This window comes from Spea bombifrons, chromosome 6 (genome assembly GCF_027358695.1).
Source record: "Spea bombifrons isolate aSpeBom1 chromosome 6, aSpeBom1.2.pri, whole genome shotgun sequence".
NCBI lineage: Eukaryota > Metazoa > Chordata > Amphibia > Anura > Pelobatidae > Spea > Spea bombifrons.
In genome coordinates this window covers 6263557-6284172 of record NC_071092.1, presented here as the reverse complement: position 1 = coordinate 6284172, position 20616 = coordinate 6263557, and the positions used below count along the sequence as shown (strand labels likewise).

Below are 20616 nucleotides of genomic sequence, written 5' to 3'. Positions count from 1 at the left end.
AAATTACAGAGCTTTCCCCTCTTCATTCACGTTGCTGCTGAGGCCCCATTAACCTCTCGTTTGTATGACCGTCATGCAAGTTTCTGATCCAACCAAAGACAGAAAAGAAAAAAAAAAAAGTGATTTTTGGGGCTTTTTTTCCTCCGTATGTATAGCTTACCTGCACATTTAACATTCAGAAAACCTTTACTTTGTAATAAAAATAGTGTAGTATACCTAAAGACCAACTGCACAGGAGATAACTTCCAGCAACAGTTCCAGCTATATAGGGTTAAACATAGAAATTAAGTTACAGGTTCCCTATTGTTGGTTTGTGGCCCATTAAGGAGAGACCTGTGCCGTTATACGCATCACAGCTTCATTATACCCACAATGTGACCCCCCCTCCCACAAAAAGGGTCTCACCGTTACTTCTTATCCGCCATTACTTTGTAAAAAGCACATAGAAATTCAATAAATTAGCACATCATAAAAAAAGCTTTTTTCAGTGTGAGAAAAAAATTATCTACGCGAGGATATTCACAGTGTTTTTTTTAGTACGAGGTACGTGCCACGGACACCAGCGGCTGGACAAAGTTGTGACTTTCAATTTTGCGTTTAATGGAATAACTCACTAACTTTGCAAAACTATCTTTTGAACAAAAAAAAGTCAGATTTTTCTCCCCACAAACATACAATAGTAAAAACTGTTAAGCTTACCCAACAAACTAAGAAATCTGTCCTAGATTACAGCAATTATTGGCGTCTCCTGAGATCGTACTCCAGATACTCGCACGTAAACGTCCACTAATGACAATCCCTACTAATAATCGTGTTACCTAAAACGTGAATAAAAGAGTGAAAAAGCACCTATGATGGAGCCAGTATCATGGTGAGAAAAAACACCAAGCTAAGGTTTCAGTTGTGTGAATATCAATTTATTGTATTTCTTAAAGGAGTGGGGAAGACCCTAGCAGTGACAGAACTTTTTCAGTTAACACCAATAGAATAATAAAATACAAGAAACCGAGAAGACATTCTCAGTTACATATCTTAACGTTAAAAAGTGTTCTAAAATTAGTATTATTACATTTGCAGGAACATTCGGGAAGGGGGGGTTACTACACCCATGTATCGCCACAGGGACTGCATCAACCATGCCCACTTGCAAGGGGGTCCGCTTTAAATTGAGTTACCGCATCAGCATGTTTTGATGATGAACATAACTAATCCAAGGGCAGACTGGGAAAAAAAACTGCGATCACAAAGAGACGTCAGAGGGTATATATTAAAAAGTGTGTCATTTTAAACCTGAAGGAACAATTTCAGGGGGGGGGGGGGAATCAAGTTCTAATTTACAAATATTAAGCAATAATTGGTCTGGCATCATAGGAAAGTGATTAATCTATATAGGCTGTTTCTTAAAGGAAAAAAAGAAAAACAACATGACTTAGCTTAAGTGTAACATTCGAGAGAATATGCTGATCACACACAATACTTAATAAGTGAGCCAAGAGTAAACCACAGAGTAACGTAAAAATAAAAAGTGTGTTTGTGTATCAGAAGTAAACCTATTTTTTTGTTTTTAGGCCTATCTCCATAAAAAAGTTCTTACAAAACGACAGCCGAGTGAGACTTTGGGCAGTGGAGCAGGCACTTGCACTGTGATGTCAAACATGCCATTCTAACCAGGGAAGTAAAAAGAAAGGCACATGTATTTTTTTTTTATTATTTTTAAAAAGGTCTAGTAATGGGATCTCAGCAGCAAAATGATGGCATAGATTGGACTTCTACCCGGGCCTCTGGTGCTGTAGCTTTATTCTCTTTTCTATAAAAAAATGCCCAAGACAACAGCAGAAGTATGCGTTCCGCTGTGCTACTTGTCCCTTGTGTTGCAGACAGGAGGCTTTATCTGTGTCTTGAACAGAGAAGGCACTGAGGTACCAGGGTGCCTATTTTCCTGGATCCCTAAGGTCCATGCTGGAACCAAACAACGCCACCAACTGCTCCTCATAATGCGTGATATTTCTCTTCATAATGTCCATGCAGGGGCCCAGCAATCGCTCAAAGGCTTGCACATCCATAACTGCGAAGAGGGAGAGAACACGTTGGACACGGATATACGTTTACATAATGGGGCAGGGGGGATTGGATGATAAAATTACCTAAGCATTTGACGTCCCCCACGGCATAAGCAGAAGCAGCCCTGGGCTTGTTGGTAACAAGAGCAAGTTCTCCAAAATACTGCCCGCTTTTACAGCGGGTTAGCTCCACTTCTTGGTTATTTTCTTGGCCCGTTTTTGTCTGTCATAAAAAAGACAAAGGTTAATAGCTAATAGAACTTAAAATAGTCAGATAAAACACTCCAGCACACAAGCAGCAGTGACTTCTAAAAATATACTTTTGACCGCTAACTTTGTCTTATCTACAAAGCATTCAACAATCAATAAACACAAACAAAGAGCTAAACACAAACCTTGCTCTTCATCATAATTTTGACTTCTCCGGACTCCACAATGAAAAAACAGTCTGCTTTATCCCCCTAAAGGCAAAAACACCACTAATTAATGCAAACGAGGAGTATGAATGAGGGCTGAACGAGGGAACCAGTCATGCAATACCATTTGGTTTTTTTTGCTGGTAATTCATATGCAAAAGTTCATTATCAAAAGCAGACTTTTGGGAGGCCAGAGAATGTTATTCATAATAAGTATCATCCTTACCTGTGCAATAATACGTTCACCATCCTTGTACACCTTTTCACCTATTACATCAACAATCTTCATACGTTCTGAAGGCTTAAAGGGGAGAGAAGAAAAAAATTGTTAAAACGTATCTTATTACCACAGCAACCAACGGAATGGTCTTGCTGGCAGGATCGTTTCATTGGTTGCTATGGAAATAAGACCAGTTTAAAAATTATATATATATATTGCACCAGAATCACTTGATATAAGGCCCAATGAACTCTTTTCTGAGCATGGGAGTTTGGTAGCGAGGACAGGAGATGTTGCCAAATTCTTACCTCTAGGGACTTCAGAATGGGTACGGATTCAACAAATAGCTCAAACGTCTTCCTTTTTCTGGCATTATTTTTCAAGATAATTCTACGGAAGGTCACTCTGTCCTAGAACCAGAAAATGATCCAGATTACAATCATAATGTCTCAACATAAAAGAAAACTCTTTATTATGCCTATTTACTTACTGTAAAGATCACCAAACCCACACAAAGAGTCAACCATTACATTTTAAACACAGCAGCAGCGCATGGACACAAGGCATCCACAAGATGGCATCACTTAATCGTATTTTGAAAATTGCTTTGTTTGCCGTTACCAAGAAAGAGAGGAAAACCTGCGAGGGGGAAGGGGTGTTTGACAATCCCTTCAGCTACTCATGGCTTTAGTAGAGCCCCTAGACCGAGGCAGTGAGGACCCCAGCAAGTTCTTCTTTACATTCAGCATCCAACACCTAACATTTTACAGATTGATATTTAGTAAAACATGAGAGGAGCAAAGTATTTATCGTTGACCGTTTTAGGACTGTCCACCTGAAACCCACCTATTGCGCATGAAACAGACCTCCTTGAAGCACTAAATATACCAGCAATATTCTGTAGACTCCATACACATTCACCATATGACATCACATCACAAGTCTGTAAAGATGTCCTTAACTGTTTCCTGAAATCAGGTTTTAAATATAATCCTCCCACTGGCAGAGGTGGGGACACCAGTTGACAAACCATTTTCCCTGGTCAGGTCTGAGCAAGTGACTCAGTAGGGTTAACAGCAGACTTGCTCTTTTAAAAAGCACACACAGTGTAACAAAGTCAAATCTGCAGGCGGTTAAACGGCACCAACACTGTCTGATCACAAGAGATCCATGGGAGCGAGCCAATGCACGCTGGTTACGAATGCTTAAACGCGCTGTCCTAAAGTTTTGAGAAGGGGAAAAAATAAATCACAAGACGCTTCTCGCAGCAACTCCCTTTGTGATTCGCGGTTTACTCATCTAACATTTCATATCTTTCTTAGCAAACGGGGGTTACGTATAGAGACATTCAGGTGTAGCTCTAAGAGGTGTTGCCATAGTAACAATTTGCATGTTTCTAATAATTGTTCCACTTTTACTGAAGTTACCCACAATCCTTTTTTTTTTATTTTTTTTAACACAACCCCCTTTTGTGTGGTAACCCCCCTGTTCTGCTGGTATTAAGAGGCATCCATAGCATTGCTGCATAAACCGGGGACATGGTACTCATAGGAACGTATAATGTTGCATATACCGGTGTTTGAGATCTGTTAGGTATTTTCCATGAACGGAGAGAAATACAGATTATAAACACGGAGGGCTCTGAGCCCGATTTGAGGAGATTCAGTAAAAAGTCGGTAATATCCCGGGATGCTAGGAAAGGCAGAATCGAAGTGTTCTAAATTAGAAATCACTTCCACCCACAACAAGGCTATTAACTAAACAGGACATCAAACTCTCAGCCGCGTATTAACATGTAACAGCTCGTTAATGTCACTAACGCAGATCTGCTGTTCTGTTTAGCTGAGAAAATAATTTAAGCCGCGTGGATTCCTTAGAGCTCCATTTAACTCACCAGTCCCCAGAGAGCACCATCAGTTGTGGCCACGATAGTCGCAGCCCTTGGAGTGTTGTACATCAGTGCCAGCTCACCAAAACTACCGTGGTTATCGTATTTGCCCACACAGCGGGACTGTCCATCTCTGCCTACGAAGATGTCATACTCCCCGCTAAAAGAATAAGAAAAATACATTAATTCCAGCACGAGGATGACGGTACATAGCAACCCAAAGTCATCTTAAAACCGCACTGCTACAATATCTCATTTGAATTTATTCGTTTGGAATGGCATATTTTATCACCTATCACTTGGGCTATTAGTCATAGCAATATAATTTGTAAGAGAGAAGCTAATATTTCATAGCCATCGGCTAGAAATGTTAACTAGGCATTGGTGTGAAATACACACAATAGAAGTTGATAATATTATATGGTGTATTAAATACCCTCTCCCTTCACTGAAACGATGCCATTTTACACATGGTTTTGCCCGTTTATGTATTATGTTAAAAGGAATCAGCCACAAACTTCCAAGACAGCTCTTCATCTAAATGTCACGTTCAAACTCAAACACCTGGCAAGTCATGTAATGAATGAAACCGCGCATCTGTACCCCATCCAAGCCCAAAATTAAGGGTTGCCAAACACAAAGCAGCGGGATACAATATAACCTTTTACAATTAAAATTAGCCCACAATTACTGCTGCAGGAACGAAAACTTTCTGCTGTCAGACGAGGTAGAAAACAACTCTGGTATCAGATGGGTTAAAATGCAAAACAGCGGAAACACACCATTTAGACTTTCACAGAGACCCTGGAACAGATTGAATTTAGCACGCTGGCATTTTATACGGGATCAGAAGCGACATTGGAACGCGTTACCAGCTGTGGCAGCAACAAATGACCATCGCCAGGAGATTCCGCACGGATATTAATAATAGGTTGTTTTAAAGGACAATTAGAGTCTGCACGGTGCTTGGGTAATGACACGCAGACCGCTACAAAAGAAAGCTTGCATTAGCCAAAATCACTCTGTGCTTCAAAGTACATTCGTCAGTAAGATACTAACAGGGCACTATAAAGAGCAGTTCACTTCACCTATACACTGTTCTATAGTCTGGCAGATAATGTGTCAATTAATAGGTTTTTCATCTAAATTAATTTGCCCATTATCCTTTGCCATCAGGCGCTCCTGCCAGGCAAAGGTATGGATATGCAGGGGGAGTTTGTTTTCCTTCTATTTCTTCTTACTGCAAAACCAAAACCCACAGAGTACAGCCGTAGACATTATAAAAATGGCTGCCGGGTGGGCAGAGAGCCACAATACATACTTTAGTGTCAAGAACTGCATTCAAGCACAGATCAGACAACACTGTACAATTATATTACATCATACAATTACAAAAGATAAAAATACACGGAATCATTACCGCTCAATTACGTAAAAGTTATCCCCATCATCTCCCTGGTCAATGACGTGTTCCTGAGGGTCTACCCGCCGTTCAAACATTGCATCCAAAACCTGAGAGAGCTGCTCCTAAAGGGGAAACAGGAAAACATGTATTTAAATCACGATCACAGGGAGCGTCAGAGGAACTGTAGATCAATGAATTCGGTTTTTTTTAATAAATACAAATCTGAAGCATTCAAGGTGGAATTTTATAATGCTGCTTACAACCTGGTTAACATGAAGGGAAATATAAAATTAAGTAGGGTGGATCTCTCAATAACAACCTGAAAGCAAACGGTAAGGCAGCACAGCGTAAGTCTAGAGTACGCACTCAACTCGACAAAAGAGGTCCATGAACAAAGGTATTCCTTTAAAACAAGCGAGAGACAAAGATGCAGCTGAAACGCAGAGCTTACTGACAATACTCGAAATAAATTAGACGTTTGTAGAAGAGAAGCTGCTGTGCGATCGGGTTGGAGTGACTTTTCATAGCTATATTTTTGTGCCAACCATAATAGTTTCAAAACATGCAGAATATCCTGATCTCTGCCGAGGCATAAATATACCCCCTGCTGTGCCACCGTTGCATAAGTAAACATTATTTTACATGAAAGCGGCTGTACTCCGTTGACCGAATAGGGAGGCCATTTCTCAATAGAGCATTGTCTTGCATACACCCTTTCCTTCAGTATTGTAATTTGCACATAAACCATTTTTTTTATTGTTCACATGTAAATAATGAACAGTGACATGTATCAGTATAATAATGTCTGATCCCGGCCAAACCTGTCACTCTGCTTCTCGCTCCAGCTCCAGGCTTCACTCCAAACCGCTAAAAAGTTATTAAAACCATTTGCGAAAGGTTCAGTCCTAAATAAGTTCCAACAGCAGCTCTACGAACCAAGAGGTCGGTTCACGTCATACTCCCCTAAAAACAGGCCATGCGAAAACGAAGCTTTCAGAAAATCCGACACCTACAAAAACCACTAACCTGCAGAGACAGCCCCAGGTAACCGAAACAGCAATAAGTTCTTTATTTAGGAAAACTCCCTAGGTTAAAACTTATCTCTGTTGCGATCCAAAGCAATTCTTACATTGCATATTATTTACTTTCCTGTATTTGTGTTGCCACAAAGAATAAAGATCTACAGCCCACTGATCTCAAATTAGAAAGTATTGACCCTAACAGGCACCCATAGCACACTGAATAAGTGCTTTTAGATCCCATAGTAACACTTTTGTAATTTTTTTGAACCCTTTTCAGAAACCCAAATCTAATTTTGCCTCGTCCATAGTGCTTTGAAGAGTGTAGACACAAAGGCAGAAGTTGCTACAGAGATCCACTAAAGTGTTTATTTTTCCGAGGTTAAACCTGAAGACTTTAAAAGGGCAGATCTGCTAAAGTTTATTTGTGTAACATAAAAAGACTGCAAGTAATGTTTTGTCTAAATGGAAGACAATGTTTTCAAACCAAATAGTTTAAAGTAACCTTGACTCTAAAAGGTTACGAGCAAGTGGTTGGTATGCAGAACAGAACACGCGGCCGAAATTTCCAGTAGCTTGCTGGCAATTACTGACGGGCAAATAAAGGAGTTCTTTATATCGCTTATAATATCTTAATTAAAATCAACACCAACATTTTAGTTTATAAGGCTGGTTCGTGATGAGTCTCCCACAGTGAAAGAAATCAATCTAGTACAGAAGACTCTCTGTTCCACGCAGGGCCCACCAGCCACCTATTCCTCGTTCCATTTCACGTCTTCTACTGCTCTAAATGAACATGTTAAAATGTTATATACACATCACCCGTAAAAGCAGGTGGTAGACTTGGAAGACTTAATGTTCCATTTTTTGCCAACGTTCTATAAACGCGACTATTCTTAATCGCTACTAAGAACACATTGTTTGGGAAAACAAAAGGGCTTGTGTAACAAAAACAAATGAAAATATTTCCATGTATTTACCTGGTCAAGGTTTTTGAAGAGTAGTATATCTTTGCACGCCTCCTGCAACCTGCATCTTTGCTCATCTGTTTTCGGGTGAACCACCTAAGAAAAACATACCAATTATTACAGCAAATAGAATGGAGTTACAGTATGTACATTCAGCGAAACAAACCGACCGATACACATTGGATGCAGCGATGAACATGGCAACAAGTCCTCAGTGAAATATGTAACCATTTTCGAGAAATATCATGGACTAATTTTTTGTCAATTCTCTAAACTACCAAAAACCTCATTATATTATATATATATACATATACACACACACACACACACACACACACACAATGGGCATTTCTTTTTGTAAACTGACCCTGGGTTCTGTGTCATCCTCCTCTTCATCTGGGTTAAAGGCTTCAGCACAAACTAAAAAATAAAAGCAAAGTATATCAGCGTTCATCTAAAACATATAATAGTGAAGACAGTGTAGTTAGGTAGAAAAGAACACGTCAGCCAGAAAATGATTCACATATGACTCATGACGACTTTCATATTTAAAGTTTCACTGCGGCCTCCTACAGAGCTGTGCATTTATTATCAGAGTAAAGATTATTGTTTTTTTGGTACTAGGGAGTGCTTTTCCACAGTAGGAAGGTGGCCAATAAACAACGCGGCCAACCTGAAGTGGTCTCAGTACAGCCAATGGATAAGAGAAACATTAAAAAGCACAAACCAATGACGCTGGTATACGGCCAACGGCATTGTGACTCTAACGTAAGCAGTAAAACAATGTGCCACGTGCCCAAGGACACCTTACGCTTTATAAACAAGTGGCTTTAAACTAAAAGTGTTTGCACAGCAGGAAGGAACAAAAAACACGCCACGCTTGGTTTTCGAATAACACGTGTGCTTCCCGGACATTTTTTCCCATAAGATAAAGAAATCTAAAGATCAGGTTGCCCAAGGGTAGTGGGAGTTAGTCTAAAATACCTGAGGCTGTATGCTTGATATCACTTCCAGGAAAGTACTACTTAGCATGACCTCTGTTTGGCTCAAATACTCCAAGACTAAAATATTTGGACAATTTTGTACTTTGTGTGTATGGGGGGGGGGAGATCCAGATCAGATTTTAACCCATGGTTGTCCTGTAACAATGGCAGCAAGAATAGCAGCTCCTGTGAATATTTTTGTAGGCGAGAAAAGTTTGCTGGGTTTTGTAACGCGCTTTATCGGAGGCCTTGCTGGAATGGAAGGTCACCCGGTCTTATCACAACCTCAGCACTGTACAGCTACACAACTGGATATTTCCTTTTCTATTAGCCTTGAGAACACAAAGTACTGATTTAAGTAACAAGGTCAGAATAAAGCTGCAAAACCTACATAGCTTTCAATTGCAAAGGGCTAAAAAAAAAGGGGAAAAAAAGGGGAAATGTGGAGCCAACACCATAGAAACCCACAGAAAATTTCCAGCGACTCCTACAAATATAGTTTATTTTTCAGCAAGAAAACAAATTTCTCAGCTCAATACTGCTGTATCCTTTCAACTACACCAAGCTGGATGTAAAAATTTCCATTGGCAACGCGACCGTCTCGTATATCTCCTTCTGGTCACCTCAGCATTATACACTTACCGGAAACTCTTCGGTTATATCTGTTGATAACTGGAGCTGCAAGATAAATCAGAAAATCAATTATTCCTGGGCACGGTTTCGGCATTTAAACGGGGGAAAACAATTATATATATACTCAAAATGTGCTTTCTAAATCTAAAAATATTAATGTGCAAGTGGAGAGAGGCGAGAGCTTTACAAGATCTATAAACACAGAGGTTGTCCTACATTGAAGGGTCTTGAAGCTTACGCCGTGCTCATCTACCCCCGCCAGTTCCACACTAAGGAAAACAGCTATACGAGTTATCCAAAAGGATTGGATGTTTATTACTTTCTGCCAGCTGATGACCCCCACACTGTGCGTAAAGAACCTGCATACAGAAGGTGAAGAAGCAAAGACTCCGTGTAACACAGAGAGGGGCATTCATTTTACAAAAGGGCCTCTTCTGAAACCAAGTACCTAGCTATGCAGTCTGCATTTCCAAAACATTTGTGGATAAAACGGGTCGTTCTGAAAAGTTTGGGGAAGGACGTTCTCTATTCCAGCATGACTGTGCCCCAGCGCACCAAGCAAGCTCCATAGAGACACGGTCGGATGAGCGGCCGCAGACAGCCATGACCTCAACCCCATCGAACACTTTTGGGATGAGCTGGAACAGACAGACCTTCCCATCCAACATCAGAGCCGACCTCACAAATACTCTACTGGATGAAGGGGCACCGCCAACAAAGCCCTTCTTGGTGTAATGCTCAGGTGTCCCAATACTTATGGCCATGCAGTGCATTAATATACACATACAAAAAGTATAATGAAGAACTGTGATTTTATTTATTCTTATATGAAACAACTTAAAAAATGTTTAATCATGTCCGGTTTGTAGCATACATAGTACGGGCTGACACAGAGGCAGAGAAGAACGGCACACAATATGCTTTAGACACCTTATAAATGAGTATATCATACGATTGTCACTTTCTGGTCCTGCTCACTGCTACAAAAGTCAAAGATTTACTAAAGCAGATGGCCAAATCCAGCAGAAAGATATTCCCCAAATCACCGTATTAGCCGGCAGAAACAAAGCCTCGTTCATTAGGCAATTAACAAGCGACCACCTAACTAAAACCTCGAGTTCCCCCATAATGGGCTCTGCAGATTTCCATGTGATTGCAGATCAACGATAATAAGAGAGGGGGGGTGAAATAATCTCTCGAAGCGACGAGTGCCATTTCATTAGTGTGACAGTTTCCATGGATACCAGTAAAGCTAATTTAGAGACGAAATCTCCGGCTTTCTTTTCAGAGACGTGCGCTTCGCCCGTTTCAAAATTGACTGGAAACAAACAGTGATCCACGTACTCCATACGGAAATTAGACTGTCGGCCGCCAAACACTGACAACCGCGGAATCATAGAAAATTCTGAAGATCTCATCCTAAGCACACCGTCAGTTAGGCAACAACCAATCACAATAAAAGCACACAAACAGGTCACTCGGATGTTTGCATTGCCGTAGGCGACTATAAAGACGCACACAGTCTTAAAATGAAATTACGAGCACTTTGCTGTCTATCAGCCAATAGTACGGCTACTTAAAGATACTGTAACACACAGCATATGACAGAACCGAGCAAATTAATGAAAAGCACCATAAACTATCAGTACTTTATCCTGCAGCAGTTACGACTTAACTACTTTGCGTCTTCTGCATGTGTACATTGCATTCGAAACGCTACGGCGTTACCTCCTGTACTCATCACGGGCCGAGCGAAAGAACCCAGACAGTCAGGGAAAGGTCTCTGTATCCAGGTGCCTCATCCTTATCTTTAGCGACTGCTTCCCTTTAAACATTAAAAATGTCCGACATAACAATTGCAAGAGGTAAATAAAAGCGAGCCAGGAGCCTCATGAACAAGACTGCAGAGGTAACGCAAAAAGCTAAAAGCAGTGCTTGGATTAAAAAAAATGGAAGCCCTAACCTTAGAGAAATAATCTTCTTTGGGAGTTGTCGTTAATCTGCTTTAGGACTTTTCGCCATATGCAGAGACCGAGAAGATTTCGTTATCTAAAAGCAAACCCAAGACGCAAAAAAGTGCAAGACGCGTTTTACACGAAATATTTCCGCAATGGTTTGGTAATGTAAAAAAAAATACGGTGTGAGGTTACAAACGCACCGTTTAATTACAAGTGCTGAGAAGCTTGTATGAAATAAAACCCACGTCAGGTGGGACTTTTGTATGAACCGCGTTTCGATACGGCTGTCAGATACCAAACACGTCGTGCGAATGGCATAATAAATTGGTATTTACCCCCGAAAACAAATGTTTAAATTTTAATGGCATTGTGTCATGGATGGGCCTCATTCTATATCCCCAACACCTGAACCGTTTCAAAGTCCCAATCCATCAACCATGATAACTATTTTACAAAACTTTGACCATACGATCACCCACTTAGATGACTTTGCCCTAGAGGTCTGGAAATCATCAGAACGTACGGTCTCTAGGCAGTGATCTAGATGTAAAAGAAGCGAGATTCCTGGAGCGGAGAAACATACACGGCACAGATGTGACGAAGACGCCGCTAATTGTGGGAAACTTCCTGCATATATGTACTGAAGAAAAAAAAACGTGGCCTTTGAGCAGCGCGCATAGAAACATTTCCAGTCAAACAACCTCTGCTATGCGCGCATTACACGAGAAAACGGGCTTTGGAAGCCAAGGATAAAGCCAAGGATCTCGATCGCAGACGCGGGTATTTTTGAATGGTCACATGTGGCGGATTAACGCACAAGAGAAATAAAAACGCGGGGTTCCTTTTTTCTTCCTCGGATCCAAAGCATACTGCAAATAAAACACCAATCCCACCTGAAAACTGTCAGGTGGAAATCACGCCGTGTTACCTGGGCTACAATCTTCCCCCACAAGCACACGGAGCATTTACTGTCAATCTATAGAGATCTGCGGAAAGAAGGCGTCACAAAAACATTTATTTAGGAGATTTCACATCGAGGACTTTGAAGAGTTTTGGGAAGAAATCTTGCAGACGAATAAAATAACAAGACCTGTATGCATTGGGAGGGCAGGAAAGCTATACTGACCCAGAATAAATACATAAGATCTGCAGGGAATGGCGAGTTCTGGACAGCCACGCATGACCTCGGGAAACTCAGTTTTATAACGGAGCATTTTGTGGGACAAAGCTGCATGGTATGCATATTTAAAGGGCTAAAGATCCATGGGAAAGTATACAGGGGATTAACGAAAGACAAACAAAAAACGAACAAACACCCCCCACTAGTACAAGGGCAAGCAATGCCGTACCCTGCATAACGCTGCTGGACGAGATCGTGACAGCCGGAGATCAAAGGCGAATGAATGAACCAAACAAAAGTCATACACGTGTTAGTAAACTTAAGCTTACACAGCAGTGAAGCCTCAACATATAAGCTGGATTCATCATACCGGCCTCAGAGCTTTCCGGTTACGAAGCTCTATAGCAGGACACTTGGCACACGCTATCGGAACGGATTCTTTGAGTGCTGGAAAAATTTAACGAGCCAACCGTCAGAGAAGAAACTATTTTACTAGTGTCCATGACTGTGAAGGGTTAACTCTGACATGGCGATGACCCTTTGCAGCAGTCTACATGCGCATGCTGGTGTATTTCGGTTCCAATATTCACCTCCAAAACTTTCTATTGCAGAAGTAAAAGCACAAGACCCAGGGACTTAAAAGTAACTAATAAAATATTATGATCACCATGAAAGCACGCTAGAGGTTTAGGAGATCAAACAGACCAGCCTTGTCTACGCAAACGCATCACATGCATAATGTTATCACGAATACATGTTAAGAAGGTCAAGTGATCAGAGAGCTGCAAACAAACGGGTTTGGGGTTATTTAACTGGCGCAAGTTTAACGTTTTCACCACCTTAGTAGACTGGCCAGGAGAAAGAGAGTTATGACTGCTTTTTCCTCTTTTAATATAAAACATCGATCGGTTATTAAGTGTGCAGAGCCCGGTGCAGGGATACGGCCACGGTGGGTGAAGAAGGAGGTCCGAGACGTACCTGTCCAACAAGAAGGTACGGAGATCGAGATCGCAAACTGTGGTCACCTGGCGTGCGATGCTCGTGCTTATAATAAACATTAAAATATTCACGACTATTTCAATTGTTAGAAATGAAGTCTATTACATACACCAGATTCAGCACCCATTCATACCACCGACAGAATAAGCCTTTTAGAATTGTTCTCTTATTTTGAGGCATAAAGTCAGGGACTATATTACCAGATCAGGTGAATTCCGTCATGACAAACGGGCCTAAACGTTTATAAGTAATTACTTTCCTGTCCTGAACTCATCTCTCGTTTTCCTCGATCCCCCTTTAAGGCTGTCAGAATATATCAGCTTCACCTGAATGAAAGGATTATTAATGAATCCCGTGGCAAGCAAACAATTTTACAAGATTAATGGTTGTTTAAGGTTTAAAAAGTATTAAAAAAATGTAGTGATAACGCCTTTAGTGTTTCCGCGACATGCAGGTTGTAATTTAATACACTGTATAAAAAGGTACTATTCAGAAGGGATAGTCCAAACACAACGCTGCTAAATTCCTTGGGATGAAAGGCCCGGCGCGCTGCCGGTTCACAGCACAATATGAAGTTTTTGGGGAGGATTCTTAAGTAAGCCGGGATAAGATTATTTTCCGTTTCTAAAACCGGACGGGCCATGGATTTATTTCCAGCCAAGTGATGGTTTTCTTCGTTCTGGTTAGTCTCAGCGGCGTTTCCCCCACTTCTGTACACAAATGTTTTTAGCTATACATGAGTGGGAGTCAGACTTAACGTCTATTAAATAGCCAGATCAAAGTCTGGGGTGCTGTAAGGTTAGCCGTATAAATAGCAGTCGCAGTCAGGAAGCCCTCTCAGACCAGTCTGCATTTAGAAATTACAGTAAGCAGGCTTTAGACACGAGTTAATATGTTTATTTCTGTATTTCAGAAATCATGGGGGGGGATATATATATATATATATATATATATATACACATATTTTATTATTATTATTTTTTTAAATGTGCTGCTGTTGAGTCCTCATTGTAAACCAGAGACGCTCGCTCCATCTTTTTAAGCCAGTGAATGAGTGACTAATGATTTGGTTTATGCAGAAGATAAAGGAAATGTTTGGAGAAGAGGAAACAAATGCATGCTGCCGTTAGGTTTCTGGGGGAAACGTAAACAGAACAAGAATGTATAAACCGAGATGCGATGCTACAAGACACTGGAATCCAGAGGAAACGATTTATAAACTAGCAGAACACTTCCAGATTCCGTGGGTTTGTAATTCTGCGAGTTGGCGCTCCGAAGGCGGCGAGGAGAGCCGTGACTGCCGATCTCCGCAAGTGAAGCGCAGGTCAGGCAGCATCTCAGCGTGGAGCGTACATCGCGGGTACGTCTGAAATGCCACCCGGTACAAAGCAGCGTTTCAGTTATTGTTAACCCACCCAACAAAATCCTCCAACGCCTTTTGTGATGTCTAAAGTGTAGGCGTTCGCAGGGTTTCTGGTGAGTCGATGACGTCACCGAGGATGAGATCGCTTGTCAGCCATACCTCGGCTAGCATCATAAACGCCGCTCGCTAGCGCAGTAAAGCCAGCGCCGACCTCTCGCCGCTTATTTCAAGTAACGGCCAAGAGGCAAAACCTCGCTGCTGCACGGGGATTAGAAAAACGCGCCAAAGTGTGTTTTGGAAGTTAAAAATTTATAATTAAATGCTACTTTACAAAAAGGCTTAATTCTGAGATTTGTTGTCATAAAACAGAACAAGTTTTTTTTATTTTTTTGTATTTTCTGTATGTTTATATCTTTCTTATAACTTCTTTGATACGCACACAACCGCACTCTGTGTGTTAAATTCTTCAGACAGCCTTGAAGACGTCGACCCCCGGCTCTTTAATACTAAGCACCACAGGAGAAGATTATGGAGCAAAGGGCCCAGAACGGCTGCGGCTATAATTAAAATGAATTAAAATCAGTTAGATAAGCATTTTTTTTGGGGGGGGGCTACTTATGGGAAAAATTTTAATCCAGAGCACTTAAAAAAAAAGAAAAAACATATTCATGTTAAAAAGTAACCCAGCATCCTAGGACTGGAGTGATTTCTAAAGTATAATTAAGGCCACACGCTTCTATTTAGGTTGTATGCTAAATATGTGGCTTCTGTTTTTAAACAATATTCGTAAATATTCCAGCATTACAGATAAATATAAAACTGAATGAATCACTGAAACAATGCATCTTATTAGATCTGGTGTTATGTTTATTGCATTGGAAAGAGTTGAATGAATCACATGTGTGATATTGTGGCGGGGCTCAACCCACATTCTTCATCTATTTAAAGAAAATGCTGGGAGATTAGTGGCCATATAATTTGTCCTTATTTTAACCCCTTAAGGACAAACGGACAGTCCCTAAACCCATTGAAAACAATGCATTTTTTTGCATGTACAAGCTTTGTCATTAAGGGGTTAAGAAGAATCAAGGAAATAAGCAATCGAACATCTACTTGTTGAAATTCTCCGAACCTGCAGCTGTGAAGACTCCCAAGCGGAATGATTTAACATTAATCTCAAACACGAGAGTATTAGACGAATGAACCTGAACTGAAATGACATCTACGGCCGATCATACCCAAGCGTTCCTAACGTAACATCTTCCTTTAGATTAGCAAATTGAATTATAAAGAACCTCTGTTTATTTTATACAGCGCCGACAATTCATGCATCATTTCTTATAATACCTATCCTATTGTCCCGAGTGTAGGCAGCACCCTTATAGTTTGGTGCTAGTAGAAGGGTAAAATATTTTCTTACACTCTATCCCTGCCTTCTCCACCAACCACTTCCATGTCGCGGTCTCCTTTTTCCGCTTCTTCCTTCGCCTCTTGTTCTTTATCTTCTTTCTTCGTCCACTTCTCCCCAGTATCAGCTCCGTTCACCAGGCCACTGGTAGCGCTTCCTCAAAGGGGTGGAGCCTCTGCACACCCTCTCCCTGATTGGAGGAACATGGAGAGGCTGCCCACGTGGCTCTGTCCCTTTTTGCAGAAGAACTCCAAGAGGCCAGAATAATGCAGACAGATTTGTGCAGAGATTGGTGCAGAAAAAAACACTTCTTTCTCTGCAAATCCTTCTGCAATATTTTGGCCTCTTCAATCGGGGGGGAGGGAGCGTGCAGAGGCCCCGCCCTTTTGAGGAAGTGCTCCTGGAGACCTGGTCAATAGAGATGGTACTGGGGAGTAGCAGATGGAGAAAGAAGACAGAAGATCAAGAAGAAGAAAGATCAGAAGTGGAGCAGGAGACACAGAAGTGGTCTGCAGAGAAGGTAGAGACATTGAGAGCGTGCGGGACAGAGAGGTGGGAGAAACCACTGCGTTTCCAGGAGACAAACCCACCACTCGCAATCCTGAATATCTAAACCCTGATTATAGGCCAGGGAAAAAAGCATGGCCTATAATCAGCACAACGTATCATATTCAAGAAGAATGAGACTAGGAGAGATGACGAACTGCTACATTAGGTAAAAAGAGCCCTGATCACAAGCTTACAAACTAAACATGCAAATCAGCAGAAAAAATGTTCAAAAGCAATAATTCTATTCTGTGACATTTGTGGTGAAGATGGCCACACTAGTTGAAGCGCAATGAAGATAAACTAAACTATTATAAATGTCACCAACAAGCCACGGACAACTCGGTCATTAAGATGAAAAGTCAACATCTCTCCCCGTAATGACGAAGAGGTGAAACACGCTTGCAACATTTTGAAATAACATTTTACCCAAATTCAACAACTTTAACAGGACTGCGAACAGAAGGTTTACATAACACGCAAAGTAAGCCTCAACACTACACCAAGAAACGTGTGACACCAGGGAATACACAGAGCTCAGACAAGACTTAAAGACATCCAGAGACACGGTTTTATCAACACGTACACATGTATATATACAGAGATAATATATACCCAACATATCGTACGCCTTATAACGTATGCAAAAGGAAAAAAAACCTGCTGGTTCCTGCTACGTGAATGTTTACATGATACACACGACACCATGTCCTCGTTCATGGACTGCAAGAAAGGACTAGGTTAACCCCAGATATCCAGTAACAGAGATATAACGGGACTGTATACCAAGGAATCTATTGGCTGATTACCGTATTAAAAAAACGAGTGTGGGCATCCACTGGTAAACGTTTCACGTGCCCTCCATGTCAGCAGCCCAGCCTTTATCTAAGAAACTTTGAATGACCTTTTGGATGAACTCAATAACACAGCAGGGTAATGCAGACCAGCTTCCCGGCCTGCATAACACATCAGGGGGTCAACAGCCAGCTGCATGCCTATCAAATGGCTAAGAGATCACCTTAACTTTAAGCAGAGCAAGTTGTGTGTGCATGCAGAGTTTATACGTAGTATAGATCATCATAGGTATCTTAATTGGCACCAAGGGGATAAAGCAACTTTAAGAAGAAGGTTTAAATAAATTAAATATGATCACCCAAAAGACGTTTGCTCACAGCAGCTTTGATACATTATTTAAAAAGTCACCCAGAATCACAGCTCTTTTTCCACATCATAATCACATCATTTTGCCTTGTATGGCGATTTATTGCTGGGCTTACAGCTCTGTACAGTCTTGTAGTATTGCATTCCTCAACGGACTTTGTGCCGTTTGAGAAATCATAAATCCACACATTTATTTTCCAAGGCGAGTGAAGGAAGGCGTGCGATGTGCCATCGATGAAGTAAAATGGACTTCCAAGAGTTTCTCTTATTAAAACGAACTCCAAACAACCTCAACAGCTTTATAGTTGTAGCTATGAGAATTGGCCAACATTCAACCCAAAACTAAAAACCCTGTCGGTAAAATAGGCCATAGTATGGTAAAGGCACTACAGAAGGACCATCTCTAGCTAAAATGACCATCTCCATCTCGGAGAAGCACATGTGGATTACATTAAAAGTCCAAAAAAATGAAAAAAAAAATAACTGCCTTGCACATCATCATAAAGTTTTTTCTTTTTTCAATTAGGACCGGTAAACACCGCCTACCTTACATTTTCATGAATTAGATGCCAAATGTAGTTTGAGGAACAGCATGAGGTCGTCAGAGGTCATTCACAAGTAAAATATGCTTGTCCATAAACATTATGCCACATCTGTTACACCTGCCACGAATGCTACCTGCTAACACAGCGGAGCGAGAGTGACGAGCGTGACTCACAATGCTAATTTCCTTGCCAATCACACAAGTGCCAAAGCAGGTTTAATAAAAGATGTCAGCCATGTCTCTGCAAACAATTAGGTTCATGAAGTTGAAATACATCCTGCAAATAATGCAGTTGGTTCCCCAATCAGGGACCTACAGTTAGCAGTACGAGGCATTCAGAACACGCTTAGGGTGATTGACATCTATTTGAGACACTGGGGTTTATTCACTAAATGGAGAAACGGCGGAAGCGTTGTGGTGTCAGCTCTCTTATCTATTCATTATAAATGCAGAAAACCAATGGGGCTATAGAATTTATAACATGTGAGAGGACTGCAGAATTCTCATTGATTTGATGAGCACCGTGCCAGCCTGATCAGGGGCATCATGGGTTAAGTACCTAGTCTCAGACCCAACTCCACTAATGCCAGGTGGGGGTAAATTCTATGTAAGAGAGATGAATACCTTAACACCTGTCTGAAAAGGGGCTATACGTGGAGATGTACCCTCTAAATAGGCATTCATTTGACACCTTCTGAGTATGGAAAGTTGGTGCAATATAAGGACCCCGTCATGTTACAAAGAGGGGTAACAGCATCAATCTACCGATGCCAGGGTTAAATAAGGTGACGTAGCACAATCTGAGACCTGCCCCTTGCCCTGGTAGGTGGCAGAGGGTGGGCAACGCGGTAGGAAGTCCTCCAGCACAGGAAGTGGGTGAGCAGCACCCCGATCAGAGTTAGAATAGGCGATGGAGCTGCTGTCAGACCTGATCTTACCCCTGAGCGCCAGCGGAAGTGCAATACAATATGGATCCCCATTAACTTTTGGCACAGGGGGCATATTAACCAGCCCGATCTGTCCCTAAACCTTACTGGAGACAACGAGAGTGTCATGAATGGCTATACCCAATCCCCGCGGTAATCACAGGGTTAACACACAGGGCGCCGGCCTCTTACGCTCAAAGTCAGAGTCGTCGTCCTCTTCATCCTCGTCTTCCTCGTCCCCGTTAGGCTCGGTCTGCATGGGCTCCCCATCAAAGTTGACCGCGCGTGTAGCAGGCCGGAGAGGGGAGGCTGCCCCAGCGCCATCCTGCAGCCTCTTCTCCTTCAGGCGGGTGAAATACTGCACGGCGAACTCCAAGAGGTCGGGCGGCCTCTGGCGCAGCACTTCCACCGTGTAACCCTGCAGCAAGTCCGTCAGGCCGGGCGGGATTTCGATGCTCATCGTTACCCCCAGCGGGCTCTCCCCTCACACACACAAGAGAAACTACTCACTCACCCGCCCCCCCACCGGGCCGGAGAGTGCTCCTTCTCCCTGCGTCTCTCTTTCCACCTTCTTTTGCTTTGCCCCTTTCTGCTTGGCCTCCGGTTAAACTCCCCGTCCTCCTCCCACCCCCCCGTGACAGACCCTAGTCGGTGGGGCTGCGGCGGCTCCGAATTCACCTCAGACAGCCAAGGACCGGCAAAGCGCAGCGCGAACTGATCCCAGCTTCTGGCCAGGAGGAGGTGGAGCCGCAGGGGGAGCGCGCGCAGCACGAGGGCGGGTTGCTAGGGGCTGGCCATTGAGAAAGCAGGCGGGACAACTCACTGACGTCAGCGCACTAGTTACTTCCGCAGGGTCTTTTTTTTTTTTTTTTTTTTTTTTCCTCTTCTCCGCCAATCGCCTTTTAGCAAGTGCTGCTACGGGTCGGGGCCGGGATGAGAGCTTATTAGCATAAATCAGTCCCAACCAATGGATCACAGGCTTTTGACGTTTAGTCGCAC

The 20616-nt window shown here is 42.1% G+C and overlaps 1 protein-coding gene across 1 annotated transcript; it reads right to left on the bottom strand.

Annotated features, from left to right (window-relative positions):
- Positions 1–895: 895 nt before the first annotated feature.
- On the bottom strand, positions 896–20341 carry PRKAR2A (protein kinase cAMP-dependent type II regulatory subunit alpha). The gene is made up of 11 exons (XM_053468899.1): positions 19810–20341; positions 9602–9637; positions 8344–8396; positions 7989–8072; positions 6005–6111; positions 4591–4744; positions 3005–3106; positions 2703–2777; positions 2456–2521; positions 2145–2283; positions 896–2065 (listed from the first exon to the last, which is right to left on the bottom strand). The coding sequence occupies exons 1-11, from the start codon at positions 20075–20077 to the stop codon at positions 1932–1934; spliced, it is 1218 nt and encodes a 405-aa protein (XP_053324874.1). The 5' UTR covers positions 20078–20341; the 3' UTR covers positions 896–1931.
- Between the last annotated feature and the right edge of the window lie 275 nt (positions 20342–20616).